Source organism: Kryptolebias marmoratus, linkage group LG19 (genome assembly GCF_001649575.2).
Source record: "Kryptolebias marmoratus isolate JLee-2015 linkage group LG19, ASM164957v2, whole genome shotgun sequence".
Taxonomy (NCBI): domain Eukaryota; kingdom Metazoa; phylum Chordata; class Actinopteri; order Cyprinodontiformes; family Rivulidae; genus Kryptolebias; species Kryptolebias marmoratus.
The window spans coordinates 17,664,782-17,679,387 of NC_051448.1; the positions used below are offsets into that span (position 1 = coordinate 17,664,782).

A 14,606-nucleotide genomic window follows, 5' to 3' on the forward strand; every position below is an offset into this window, starting at 1 on the left:
AATAAATTCACGCCATTTCTTAAGATACATTGTTTTTTGTCATAAATTTAAAAAAAAAATTATTTAAAAATTTTCTCAAGCTAATGTGTATCCTATTAGACAAGCTAAATAATAGATTTCTTCAAATTTATTTATTTATTCATTCATAATCATTTATGATAATCGAAAATCAAAGTACAGGGTAGCATTTGCGATGCTGATGCAGAGAACCTCAAAAAGACAGTTTATATGTGTTTGTGTTTTTTTCTTTGGGGGGGGATCTATGGGGTACATATGTTTTCAGTACTGAGGTGAGCTTCTAGGGAGAAAAATAGATCAGAAATGTGACTAGAGATTTTTCCGTCAAATATCTTTTTCTGCCCTCCTGTTACTGTACAGCATCAGGAATCCGTTAGCCTTAAGGCACATACACTTAACATGAACATAAGCAAGAAGTTGCTCACCACTAGTGAAACGTCTGTCATAGTGGTCAAAATCAATCAAAGAAGAGAAGACATTACCACATTCAACTTCTGAATTATGAAGTTTGATGTCACGTTCTTGGTCCAGTGACTGAACAGCTACTTACAGTCTGAAAGACCACCCCCTATGGTTCATAACAGTATCTTGCCTGCATTAGACAGCGGTCAAAGTGAACTCACGTTGATGAATCAAGGAGTTCTCATAATGGAGTCGAGCCAGCAGCTGCTCAAAGTTGGCCCCATTTGAAAGCAAATTTCCACCAAAAATACCTCAAAGTCAAAGCTTTCTTTGAAAGTTTGAAAAAAAAAAATTTTTTTATACATTTTTACACCTTGTCACTTTTGCATGAGACAATTATCACATTGTCACTATTTTCTCATCCAAACAATGTCCGTGTTGCTTCATCTAATTGCGTGCACTCAGCCCACTGTGCTGCTGATCACACCGGTGCAATGCCAAAATAACAACAGACACTCAAAATAAGTGGTCACAAAAGCAAAAAAGAAATAGAAGAACTCCTGGTAGATTCAAGCTGATAAAAGTTTAGCAGCCACCATGCATGCTCCTAGCATGAATGCTGTACATCGGAGAAAATGGTGACAGTGATAATTACGATCTTATGCAAAATAATGATGGGCGCATTATCCGCCGCCTTTTATGAGTTTTAAACTAATATCTTATGTTTAGAAATGACATTGTTGTAGCCATTAAGCCTGTGAACTAATGTTATGCACAATGTTGTGCAGTATTGCTAGTTGTTAGGCTCAGAGTATCTTGTGGGGATGATTTTCAGCTACTACCACATCCAATTTTATCTGAGTAGCTGTAAAATTAGAGTTATAGCCATTTTTGCGGTGGTCGTTGATTAGCTGTGGCAGCTATTTTTAATTGGGTTGACTCCTAAAGGTAATCAGTTGTAGATGTACTACAGTAATTACTTTCTAAATGTTTCATTAAAATTTGTTCAGTGGTTCATGATACATATTGCAATTAACAAACAAGGGTGACCAACAGTTGGTGACAAAGTTTTAAGTCTCATGAAATGTGTATCACTTGGAGTATGTGTTGTGAACAACTTTTAGCTGCTATTACACCAAAGTTTAGCAAAGTGTTTGTAAAACAGGCTGAATTATAACCATTTTTGTGTTTTTTTTAAGATCAGTTGGCTGTGTTGGCCATCTTGGATTAAGTTGACTACAAAAAATAATCAGCTGTAGATGTACATCCAATGATAGCTTTCTGAAAGTTTCCATAAAATTTCTTCATGGGTTTATGAGATTTTTTAGTTAAAAGAGACAAACGAAAAAACACATCGGCAAAAACTTTATCTTCTGCCTTCATCTTTTGACGGTGGGCTGTTACCAGTTGATTAAATTAATTAGCAGACCATTAAGGATAGTCACAGTTTTTTGAGGTTTGTTTATCCTTTGGAGTTGAAGCTGAGTCCTTTTCTGTACTTCTCACTGAGTATGTGACAGTCAAAATACTGAATTCTGCCTCATTTCTTCCTGCATCATTTTCTATTGCTTTAATACTTTTACCAAGTGAACTTGTGATCTTACATTATGTATGCTCTTTTTAAATATTGCAATAAATTGAAGTTGTACTTCTATAAATAATGTTTTTTTGAATTCTAAATGGAGTCTATATTCCCCTTTAGGACATCATCAAAGTGTATGGGTATTAGATTTAAAAGCCATTCACAGGGTTCATTTAGAGTTGCAGGATTGCCTTTCTTTGTTTGGAAATGCAAATATAAAGAGGTGCATTCGTTGTGGTATTTGTCATACTTGTGAGGTAAATGCTGAGAAAGGTAACAGTGGTGCAGTAATTCAGAATCTCTCCACCACTTTGTCCCTCAAATGCTTTCTGCAGTTTTCTTGTCTTTTCTGTATCTTTCCTCTATCTAACTCTGGCCTCCTTTTGTCCTTGTCTCTTTTGTTTCCTTTGTGTCATTTCTGTTTATGTATATCTCTCTTTTTGCCTTCGTCACTCCTCCGAACCTCGTCTGTGGCGTGCGGAGATCAAAGGCAGTCTCAGACAGGTTGTCTGACACGGCCTCACAAGGTTACGTGAAACAAGAGATGAGAAAAGACATGTTTGGGTGACAATTTTCACTTTAACCTCTTAGATATGTCGTGGCATTTTTTAAGTTGTCAGAGGACTTGGCATTGTTTTTCTATAGCTTTTGACTGAAAGAAATCTCGGAAACATCTCCAGCTTTGTCTCTGTAAATGGGGGTACTTTTATGTACAGATTAAATTTAAACATTGCATTCAATACTGTGGGAGAAATTGTCTTGTAAATAATTACCATAAGACATATTCTACCAAATCTGCTTCCAACTTAATCCTGTAGGATCGTTCTAGCTGCCTCTGAAAAGACATATTAACTATGATGCACCAAATTCATTTGACATATAATGGTTCACCACTGAGCTCAAAACCTCCCAGTTGCAAGGTTAGTTTTAGCTTCCTCGTGGGAAAAAAATGAAACGCATTGCTTATTTTTAGCTAAGTCATGCTAGCCATGTGAAATATATTCCTGCTTTCAAAAGAATCAATTTTCTTTAAAGGAAAAAGTCTATAGTCAGTTCTTTTTATCCTAGAAAGAACTGGAAAGCTAAGTGTGAATGGGGCATAGTTTTTCAGTTCACTTTTTCTTTTTTAACATATCGCGTGGTGCGACACGACTGTGCAACCTTGACAGATTTCGGTCTCCGAGGGTGTCTCACAAAGAGCAGAGGCTAAAACTGGTTGTGAACTTTCAATGTTTGGGTCTCCGACTTGAGATTTGTTCTTCAAGAAATACAGTGCAAATGTGCATTTGATGGGTAGGATATGAAACAGATGAAGTTTGTTCGCCAGAGATGACTCTTTGGGACCTGCGCTAACATGCCTTTTTTGTGACAAATGGAGTGGGTAATTCAGTTATTTGAATCAGGTGCAAACATGCATAAATATTAGATGGCAGTGGGCCATAACGACCAGGGTTGATGACCTCTGCTCATAAGATTCAATGACCAAGGACATAGTGATGATGGGTATTAGGGCTTTTTCCCAGGATTCAAATCATTTGGTTCAGCTCACCAAAAAGAAACAGCTCTTTTGTCCTTTAAACGACTTATTACTTAGTAGTTACTACTTGTGAGGAGCAGTTTGGGAGCTAAAAAAGTAATCTCTTTCTGTTAAACTGAGCCAAGTAATTTGGATCCTGGAAAAGATCCAGAATTCTCATCACTAGGACATACAGTTGGTAAAGCAAGAAAAGACTACAGGTCCTATCATGTAAGCATCTAGCAGGTGACCAAGAAACTCAGGAACTCTAAATACTAGGGATGTTCCAAGCCAATCTTAAGTATCACAGTGGGGTCCTAATCAAGGCATTTTTCATATGTCAGTATCAAAGTAGCTGACCACACTTTGCTCTTGATTTTTGTTAAACTATTATTATCTATGGTTTTGTGTCAACCGTGCCGTAATGCAACTGCTGTAAACATTCTGTGATGTAACGTACCAACATGCTTGCTGTATGGAATGAGAGCACTTTAGTTGCTACTTGCAATGCTTACAGGTTTGTTTTTTCTTGTGGCAGTTGTGTTCGAGTCACATTCAAAACCCTCAGTTTCATTCAACATTTAAAACCCAAACACTCAACTGAGTACACAAATTCAGCCAGCTACCTCTTAAAGCTAGCACAACTAAGCAACACACTTTAGAGGAAACTCTAAAAAGATGAGCCAAGTTTCCACAGGACAGCTTTAAACCAAAAAGGATTACAGAACGGGTGACTGAATTTATCACTCTGGATTACCAACCCATCACTGTGATGGGGAAAATAGGTTTTTGTCGTGTTTAGGAGCTGTTGAAGCCATGGTACGCTATGCTTGCGTCACTACATAACCAACAAAGTACTATTAGAGCTGTATAAAAAAGTTTGCCATTACCTGGCATGTTCTTTCCTTGTTATTTATTTAAAAAAAATAAATTTCAGGAACAACATGAAAATAGATTTTCTTTACTGCAGTGTAGAGCTATGAGGTGTCAAAAACGCAATGGCATTTATTTTAATAACTTTAATATTCTTATGGTTTGTAATCTGCAAATCTGTGTTGTAAAAATGTTAAAATTATTCATGTACTGGATTAAGACTCAGACTCTGCCAATACTTAATCTGAAAAAACTTGAATTGGTATTAAGGATAAAGATGTCTTGATTGGGACATCTTTAATAAACACAGAGGAGAATAAACACAAAACAGACTGCAGGTGAGTTGACTGGAAACAAAAGCCTGGTGTGACTAATTTCACCAAAAGCTCAAGGAGAGGCACCTTAGCAAAATAAAACAGAAAACAAAGGTACACAACATGAATACAGAAAACTAGAACAAAACAGAATCCATAACCAAGTAAGTCCATAAAGCTGTAGCATCTCTTTTATCTCGTCATTGAACTCATCTGATAAGAACCTCTAATATCCTGCCTTGTTTTGATGGAGGCAGACCATAACCCTGTGAGGTGGCAGGGCTCCATGCTTGTGGGCCCTCGAGGTCAGATTGGGGGGAACTCGGGCAGCGTGGTAGTGGGTGGCGAGGGGGGAGCGGAAGAGAGAATGGGAGATGGTAATGAAGGAGCTAATTGCTTCCAGTGGATTTTGAAATCGAACTCCAGCCCCCAGTGCTTGGCCAAGGCAGCACACAAATGGAATATTGATGACCATGGCGAAACTAAGGGAAAATGACCCCGCTATATGATCGATATGAAAGCCACAGATCTGTGCAGAACGTGTCTCAACAGGCAATACATTTCCCCCGGTTTTTATGGATCAGTATACTCTTACCACAGATTTGAGATCGCTGAGGTGCGCAAATATTACCTTGTATCAATTTGCTCTCTCGTTTATTCATAGCAACAATGTTTTATTGATGGTTTACAATTACGTTGTAAATGTTTGATTGGTTTTAATTTATTGCAATAATTAATGCAATTATGGCAAACGTGTCATAAATGGTTAATCATTTGTCTTCTGTCATCATTTATTGTTACGATAGACCCAAATTGTAAGCTGTAAGAAAGTTGGGGGAAGTAGATGGTGCTTAAATGCTCAATAAAAATTATTCACACGGCATTTCTTTTATTAATCAGCTAAATGTTGCAGAAATGTATGCCCCTATTTGTGTAAACCTGACTCTTTATGCTATAAGTAGGGCTGCAGTAGCTTGGTGGTCCTGAGGCTGCAGGTCAGGTTGCATCAGGAAGGGCATCCGTTGTAAAACAATTGTCAAACTTTTTATGGGCGATCGCTCGCTGTGGTGACCCCAGGAAAAGAGAGCAGCCCAAAGAAAAACAACAACTTCATGTCATATATAAGGGTTGCTGTGAATACCGTTCTTGGTCCAAAGAATTAAGGACAAAATAGTTATTTGGCTAAAACAGGTTTTTCTTTTTTTGCATTGACCTATTTTAGTGAGTATTTCAATTTAGCGACACTGTGGAGCAGTTTCCTCACAGCAAGAATGTCGCAGATTCGTCTCCCAGCCTGAGGCCTTTCATTGGAAAATTTGTATGTTCTCCACGTGCACGTGTGGGTTTTCTCCAGGTACTCCTGTTTCCTCCCACAAACAAAAAACATGCATGTTCGGTTAATTGTAACACTAAATTGACCCTAGGTGTGAGTGAGAGTGTGAATGGTTGTTTGTCTTTACTGTCTCTATACGTTAGGTCATTTCTGAACGCGTATTCATGTCACAGAGAATGCCTCTGAACTCCATAAACCTGTTTTGCAATTTGAGCAGTAATCCTCAGACAACCTAATTAAAGTGAGGAGGCTAGATGAGAGCAGTTGCCATGACGATGACCTCTCTGTCTTGGGTCAGGTGAGAGCAGGCAAGATCGGGTTCCTGGAGTAGACTGGGAGGATTTCACTGCTGCAGGTCTTCAAAAACAGAGGTCATTTTTTTGGGAAGCTCCTTGCGTAAAGTGAAAATGTAGTGACCGATCAACCACAATCAAAGATATACCTGTTTGTCCTAATGTCCAATAGGTGTATATGCTTCAGGTCTCAAGACAAGAACCCTTAATAGTATCAGTGTACATTGTGGAAATAAATGGTGAAAATTGTTGCAGCTAGACAAACTAGTCCAGTTGTACAGTGACTCCAGTCGGAGCAAGGAGCCAGTATAACCACATTCTCAAGCTATGCATCAATATTTCATTAATCATCTGAAAGAGGTTTGGAAAGACGGCTCTGGCAGAGATGATGGGACTGACATGTCACAAATTGAGTAACTGCAGCACCATCATTTCAAGTCAATCAGCTGGTTTCTCTGTGCACTCGATGCCTGTTCATTTCCATGGACCCGATGTGAGATTGTGTAAAAAATAAAAAAGGAAGGTTTTTGCATCCTTTAATGTGAATTCCTGTGTCTCTTCATGTTGCGCTGCCTCAGCTTTAATAACTGGTTTCTATTTATTCTCCTGGCACAGGAACTAAGGCTTTCACTTTCCCTTTTGTTGCCTCCCATAATATTTCCTTTTGTCTCTTTGTTGTGTGAAGACTTATACAGAGGGGAGAATTTCTCCATGACTGGAATCGGCGTCCCATCATCCCACAGCCTTTCTCCACTTGCCATTTGTTTCTCTTGCAGTGTTTACAGTCTCATTTTTTTTCATCCATCTGTATCTTTGCCAGCTCCACAAACACCGCTCCCTCATGTTTACATATTGCCTGATCTAGCACAACAAAGGGGGCTGCACAACTCGCAGGCCTCACGCTCTCTGTCCATTTGAATTTTCATTTCCCTTCTCTAGTGTCTTTTCTTCCTTCTGTTGTCATGACTTATCTGTGACTGCTTGAACAAAAATGCAGGGCACAAGGGAAATGAAATGACTCATTGAAAATTATTTTCTTGGAAGATAATGACATGGTGACTGTAAGGCCCCGTTCTGGCTCCAACTTCTCAGTACTGGTCAACGGTCAAGATATATATGATCCATGGGTCAGACAGTAGCTACACACAGAGGTAGCTGCTTCGGTTCTTTCATGTTCATATGTTTAATGAACTGTCTTTGGAAATCCTGGGGACTTAACTAATAAGAAATGTTAAGTGCTCCCCTATCACCCTGAAAGTTTGGGATAATTTTTAAAAGCACTAAATTTAATTGTGTAAATTTCTACCCTGGTCATCTGTTGTGGCCATGGTTCTTGCAGTTGAAATGACAGGGGTAATACACTACCCCTTTTTTCCTAAAAAAAAAAGGTTCTTGAAGTAGGAACCTTTTGTAGGTGTTTCTCTGCTTCAACACGTCTGATTGGAATCAATAGGTGATTAACAGGCTTCTGCCGAACTTGAAGACAAGCTGAGGAGGTAATTAAGCCACTGAATCAGGTGTGTTTGAGCAGCAAAACAGCTAAAACATACAGAATAGTGGGCTTTGAGGACCATATTTGGACACTACTGATGTACACCCAAGAACCCGGTTTGGCCCACTGGGTAGGAAGGTCGATGCCCAGCCCCTGCAGAGGGCCAAAGTATCCTTGGGCAAGACATTGAATCCTCCACTGCTCACCAAAATGCTTATCTGTGTTTGAGTGAGGTATAAAAAGTTCTGTATGTAGAGTGTAAAATATATGTGTGTATGAATGGTTGAGTGAGAAATGTTGTAAAATGCTTTTCAGAACCTTGAGAGATAAAAAAAAAAGAACCCTACCATATAAGTGTGGCCCATTTACTATTTATCACACACGACTCTCTCTCAGCCCATGACAGGATGCAGCGATGCACTGGAACAGTGGTTCCCAAACTCAACTCAACTTTTCACCCACACAGTCACACGTACTCTTGACTTTGACTATTGGTTGAAGTGTACAAACATTGCTAATAAGCCATTTAACAAAGAGCTTCATCAACCATTATATTATATCTTATACTGTATCTCATAACAGTTAAGCATGAATATGCTACAGGCAGTCATTTTAACATTAGTTTTATTTCTGAAGATTTCCTCAAAAATCCCATTTGGTGTTTCACAATCCACAATATGGTCCTGCCCTCAACTTTGAAAACCGGTACACTAGAAGATTACGTCACTCTATCACTGTGGGTGTCATGTCTTCACTACATTGTTTTCATGATGAAGATCTCACTAAGACCCTGCAAAGACCACCCGTGTTCTGGGTAATTATTTTATGTTCTATGAGGGTCGTTATCCAGTGTGAAGGGGCTCTGAGTACCACAGCAGCACATTAGTTTATCAGGTCATCTTGTGAAGGTTGAAATTTTTGAAAGCACCGGACACAGTGTCCTTGTCTGTAATAAATCCACCCGAACTAAACTAATCACCATGCAAGAGGCATCATAAAAACCTGTCATTTACTTCATCACTTATCACACAGAAACCGTACTCCTCTGACCCACTCTTCCTCCGCTTTTTGTCAACCCAGCAACTTTATTTTTACTCTCATCCCCGAGTCTCACCTTACTCTGTGTTAGGATTGAAAAAATGAAGAAAAAAAACAAAAAAACAAAAACGGGCTCAGGAAGTCACTTTGGAGGAACGGAGTGATGTAAAACTGTAAAATCAGACTACGTTTGATTTATGCTTGCCATTAGCGAGGAATAATGTTCCATCATAAGTAGTCTGTCTGTCTCGAGGCTGTCTGTGAAACCCAAACCCACGGTCATACAGATAAAATTTTATGATCTCAGCTGAATGACGGGTTTATTGAAGCTGTAATTATGGTGAGATGTGTGTTGTGTGTCTGTTTACGTGCGTGTGCTGGCTTGATGGTCCCTTCTCCTCAGTAAAAAAAACTGTTCTTATACTTACTGAAGCTGCTTTAAGGCTGATTTAGTGGCCAACACTAAGAATTTACAATAAATCTGATTATGACTATCTGTGTTTTGGTTGTCTGAGGTTTTAAATTGTAACGGTCATTTTTTTTCTTGTCATTTCAGCGCGAGAGGAGAACGTGGCCACCTTCCGTGGTTCGGAGTACTTCTGCTACGACCTGTCACAGAACCCCATCCAGAGCAGCAGCGACGAGATCACGCTGTCCTTCAAGACCTGGCAACGCAACGGCCTCCTCCTGCACACGGGGAAATCCGCAGACTATGTCAACCTGGCGCTGAAAGACGGGGCCGTTTCCCTCGTCATCAATCTGGGTTCTGGGGCCTTTGAGGCCATCGTGGAGCCAGTCAATGGAAAATTCAATGACAACTCCTGGCACGACATCAAAGTGACACGCAACCTGAGACAGGTAATCGGGGGTAACAGTGATGGATGGAGTTTGGAGACTTTTTTCTTTTTTTGTCCTATAGATTAGTTGCCTCGCAGAGCTTTTGAGAGGGCAATAGGAAAGTCACCTTTCTTATTGGTTGTCATTCCATCACTACAGTTTGGAAACATTATTGAGACTATTTTTAGTTGTTTTCACAGTTACATAAATTCGTCTTTAATTTGTTGTCATTGTTTTATTTATCTCATACTGATTGATAAGCTGTTAAAACAGGGCAAAGGAGTTCTACAGCTGGTGAATGTTAATAATATCTGTATTTCTATCTTGCCAGGTATTATTTTCTCTCCTGATTGTTGGCGTATTGAACAGAAGTGTACGGCGTGTTTAGTTCAAAGTTGTCTGACTCTGTTATTTTGCTTCACACTCCTCTAGGCTGACACTGCTACTGAGTGCTGTTACTGTCTCCACAGATTTTACTTTAAAGCCGGTCAGAGAGTGTTTGCCTTTGAGCCATCCATTATCGCTTTGGTTCCATATTTTCTTCTTTAAAATTAGCTTGTGTTTTACAGTTCAGCGAAGCGGGTATGATTTTGTAGCATCTATATGAAGCTGTAGAAGGATGGTAAATAACTATAAAAGACCAAGTGGTGCATGAAGGTAATGTTAGCTACAGAACGAGGAGTTGTTCATTGTCTCGGTTGACCTTTAGTTTGTCAGGTGCGACAGCGTTTAGTGCTGCTGTCAGAGCAGAACAACAAGTAAGTGCCATTTTTCTGACGCTCCTTGACAGTAAGCTTTTGTCACACTGGTTAGTAAATAGTCCTTGCAGAAATTCTTTACAGTAATCCACACAGGTGGTTGGTTTTAGGCTAAAAGCTGAGAACTTCTTGTCGGCTTTGTTCTTTCTCTTTACAGATCTCTCTCTCTCTCTCTCTTTCTTTCTCTGTCATTTTCTTTTGTCTCTGAAAGGAACACTTTGTTCAGACTAAAGATGGAAAAACGCTGCAGTTTTTGTTGGAATTCAAGCCATCCTATGCAAATATTAATCTGGAAGTCCCATATCTCACAGGACTTCTGATTAGGTTCTTCTCCTTGAAGGACTCTAAAAATAATTTGCCTTGGATGGCACAATTTAATTACTACTGCTAGTCTCTGACAAATCATGTAGTGTTTATTCACCACTACACTAACTCATCCATGATAAAGCCATTTTTTATTTACTACTAACAATATCTAACCAACTAATGTACTAACTAACATCCTAATTCTTCATCGTTGCTTTTGGTTTTTGTTTTCTGTCCATCCTTATTAACAACCTTTTTTGTTCACTATTCTGTTGATTTCCTTTCTTCCCCTTTTTCTGGAAAGCAATCAGGCATTGGACACGCTATGGTAAACAAACTACATTGTCTGGTAGATATCATTCTTATTGTCTTTTTTTTGGGTTTGCCGTGTGTCCCCTCCCCCTCTCTTCTTTTATTCGTTCTCTTTGAGTTCCATCCTAGACACTCTTATCAAAAAATGAGGAGATGGGTTTGTATTACCAGGCAATTCTTTCTTCGCTTCTTCTCAATTTTCTTCCCTGACCTGCCAACAACCCCCTTCTTTACCCCACCAATCCCCCATCCGGTTCTTTTCACTTTGGCTTTTACTTTTTTTTTATCTCTTTGTTTCCTCCACATTACCGCAGATTTCCAACAAGTTTAATAATAATAATAATAATAATTTTTTTTTTTAAAAATTGACTTCTTTGCCTTTGTCAGGGCAACTTACTTTTTTTATTTTACTTTTTTTCACACAAAAAGTCCCCATTTTTTGTGAGGACTGTCGTCAAGAACTGACAGAAGCTTACCACAATCTCCAAGCTGGCGACCTCGACACTGAGCCCTAAAAGAGACGCCACCAAAAAAGCAAAAGAAAAGAAAAGAAAAAAAAAAACAAGGCAACCCTTAACTTTAATAATTGCGGGAGCTCTGACAGTTGTTTCCAACTCACTATGGCGCATGGCATGCCCACACCTCATCGACCTGTCATTGACCAAACTCATATAACCTCAGCCCTGCCACCAAGAATAACCACTAACACTCTAATCCATTCACTCACCTTCCACCTGTCACTCACTTTGCCTTCCCTTTGTGTGTTTTTGTAGCATGCTGGTGAGAGTTGTGTTTCTGTGTTTTGATAACCCCTGGGCTCATACGCGTAACATTTCAAAGAATAAAGCAAACTGATCTGGGATTATTGGTCTGGTCCAGTGACGCTGACGATGCAACCATGACACTAGAGCTAAACCTGATCAGAGATCAGCATCTGCCGTTCTGAATACGAATATGTTCGAGTATGAGCTCTGGTCTTGCATGGGCTTCACGTGTGCATGCTCCAGATCTGTATGCCACCATAAACCCACCCTTCCATCTTCAGTTAAGTGTGTTTAATTTGCTTTATAAGAGTAACACCCTTTGTTTGCACATTGGTGTGGTGTAAAATAAAGCCTCCCTTTGTTTTGCATGCGCGTGGATATACAGATGTAGATCTTCAGAAGAGAGGAGAGAGTGTGAGACAGTCAGTGTGGGAATTTACGAGTGAAGATGTGCAAGTGTGTGTGTGTTCACAGACATGTAACATGTGTGTCTGCAGTTAAGGAATAAACCCCGAAACCTAAGACAAGTGAAATCAATTTGTCCTTGGTTTGAACATTGTACTAACCCTCCCCCAACCTGAAGTTTCTGAATCAAACCTAGGATCCATTCTCTTACCCCCCATCAAAGATAAAGAAAATATGCCTCTGCCATATTTTCTTTACCTGTCCTGTGAATCCTTTGGCTAAAAATTCCATTAACAAAATCTAAACGCTGTCTGGTCCAAAAGACCTCAAGGTACCAAAACGACAAATAAAGAAACCTACAGTGTGGAATCTAAAACCAGTTCTTAAAGCTCATTTCGAATGCAGACCAAGGAGGGAAGTTTGTTTTTTTTGTAGACACCACAGGAACAAATCCCAAAGTGTAATGGCTTGGCTTTGGCTATGTGTTGCACTCCAACAGGTAACGATCTCCGTCGACGGGATCCTCACCACCACCGGCTACACTCAAGAAGACTACACCATGTTGGGCTCCGATGATTTCTTCTATGTGGGTGGGAGCCCCAGCACTGCGGACCTGCCAGGATCTCCAGTTAGCAACAATTTCATGGGCTGCCTCAGAGAGGTAGGTACTGAGATATTTACTGGTGCATAATTAGCATAGGAGGCACAGCGTAGTAACGTATTCACTGCAAATAAAATATACTCCCTGAGAGATTTTGCTTGATGTGCACAGCTGTCTGGAATGTACAGAAACAATCATCAGCCCACTTTCCCCTAAAAGGCAACAGAGGAACAGAGAAAAGTAAAATTGCGTTAACAATTAAAGCCGCTGACTTGGCAGAACAGCAATCAGACTTTCAATATTCCCTCGGTTAATTCAATTCATAACCCTCACTGCAGTTTGTGTGTGAGAAAATATGCCCAAATTGCTTCTGTCATATGTAATTTGCAGCATCAGCTTGAGCGTGTGGCTAAAAACGCCTCCCGACGGGCAGCAATTTGAAAGAAATATTTGCCCATGATGAAATAGGGAGGTGAAAAAAATAATTAAAAAAATCAGAGTTGTTTTGGGAAATTTATAATATACATGCAGGCACTTTTGGACAGTGAGTTGAGCCCCCCAAAAATATGAAGTGCCCTGTTATTTATGTTTTGCTCGCCATTACTTATACTCTGCAGCAGGTGAGGATCATAAACGGAGGGCTTGTGGCTTATCAGAGCAGTCAAATACGACTTCAGTGATTTTTAGCACTTCAGCAGCTGTCTCAAAAATACTACTTTTACTTGTGAAAAACAAACGGAAAGCTAAAAAGCAAAGGAAAAAAAAACAAACACCTTAACTAATTTATCAAATTTTTACTATTTTTGTATTAACATAAATATCACATGTGTACATCATGTTCACGCCATTCTAACCATCAGAACATACAAAACAGTTTCCTCCAGGCTTTTAAAGCATCACATCAGTTCCAGATAGTAGACTGTACCCACTGTTTTAAATGTTAAAGCTCACATACTTTCCAATGGTTGATCAACTAAATTGATTGTGACAATCATTTTTTTAAATAGCATCTTTTAAAAAACAGAAATAAAGCATTAATAATGATTAAAGCCTACTGGCACATTGAATTTTGTTAATTTTTTTTTCACATTGTGTTTTGAGTCACGGTTTTGAAAGCTGACTTTAAAAGATTATGGTAAAAATTTGGGGTAACGCTAAAGGCTTAGGGGCCGTTTACACAAAGCTGTTTTTCAGTGAAGCTGTAACATTTCTGTTGCAGTTCGGCTGTTCGTTTGCACGACAACAGCGGCCGGATTATCTGACGCTGACATAGCAGAGTGCCGTTTGTGCCTTTCATCCTTTTGAATGTGTAGCAGCTGCCCAACCTCACTGTCCGACCAAACAAACGCACGTGAATTCACCATTTTAGACGTAACTGCTTTCATGGTAGAGAGACTGGTGTCTGCACGTGTGTGTCTAAGTGCCAAAAATTGACAACAAGAACCTACAGTTGGTTCAACGAGCACAGCAGCCCCGTGTAATCTAATTAATCTAACACAGATGAGTTACGGAGCAGGTGGAAGAGAGCCTGGAGAGGTTGACGTATGCTCTGGAGAGAAAGTCGAGCAAAACAGAATATGTGTGTGACTGAGACAGACACAGGTGTAATGGTTAAGCTGCAAGTTAAAGAGGTATTGCCTTTGTTTATTCTTAAGGCGAATGGTAAATGGTACTTGTATAGCGCTTTATCTAGTCCAAGGACCCCAAAGCGCTTCACATTACATTCAGCCATTCACCCATTCATCCTCACATTCACACACTG

At 39.6% G+C, this 14,606-nt stretch overlaps 1 protein-coding gene across 10 annotated transcripts in view; it reads left to right on the forward strand.

Annotated features, from left to right (window-relative positions):
• LOC108231818 (neurexin-3b) overlaps window positions 1–14,606 on the forward strand; it is a 373,487-nt gene that overhangs the window by 87,250 nt on the left and 271,631 nt on the right. For 8 of the 10 annotated variants that reach the window (XR_005234499.1, XR_005234500.1, XM_037981501.1 and 5 more), the window contains 3 exons: window positions 9,418–9,719; window positions 11,067–11,111; window positions 12,743–12,904. Coding sequence is in view for 8 of the 10 variants with exons in the window: in XM_037981501.1 (XP_037837429.1) it covers window positions 9,418–9,719; window positions 11,067–11,111; window positions 12,743–12,904 (509 nt within the window). In the remaining 2 variants the exon portion in view is untranslated. The remainder of the gene's footprint in view (window positions 1–9,417; window positions 9,720–11,066; window positions 11,112–12,742; window positions 12,905–14,606) is intronic. The other 2 variants (XM_025004393.2, XM_037981504.1) reach the window with 2 other exon arrangements.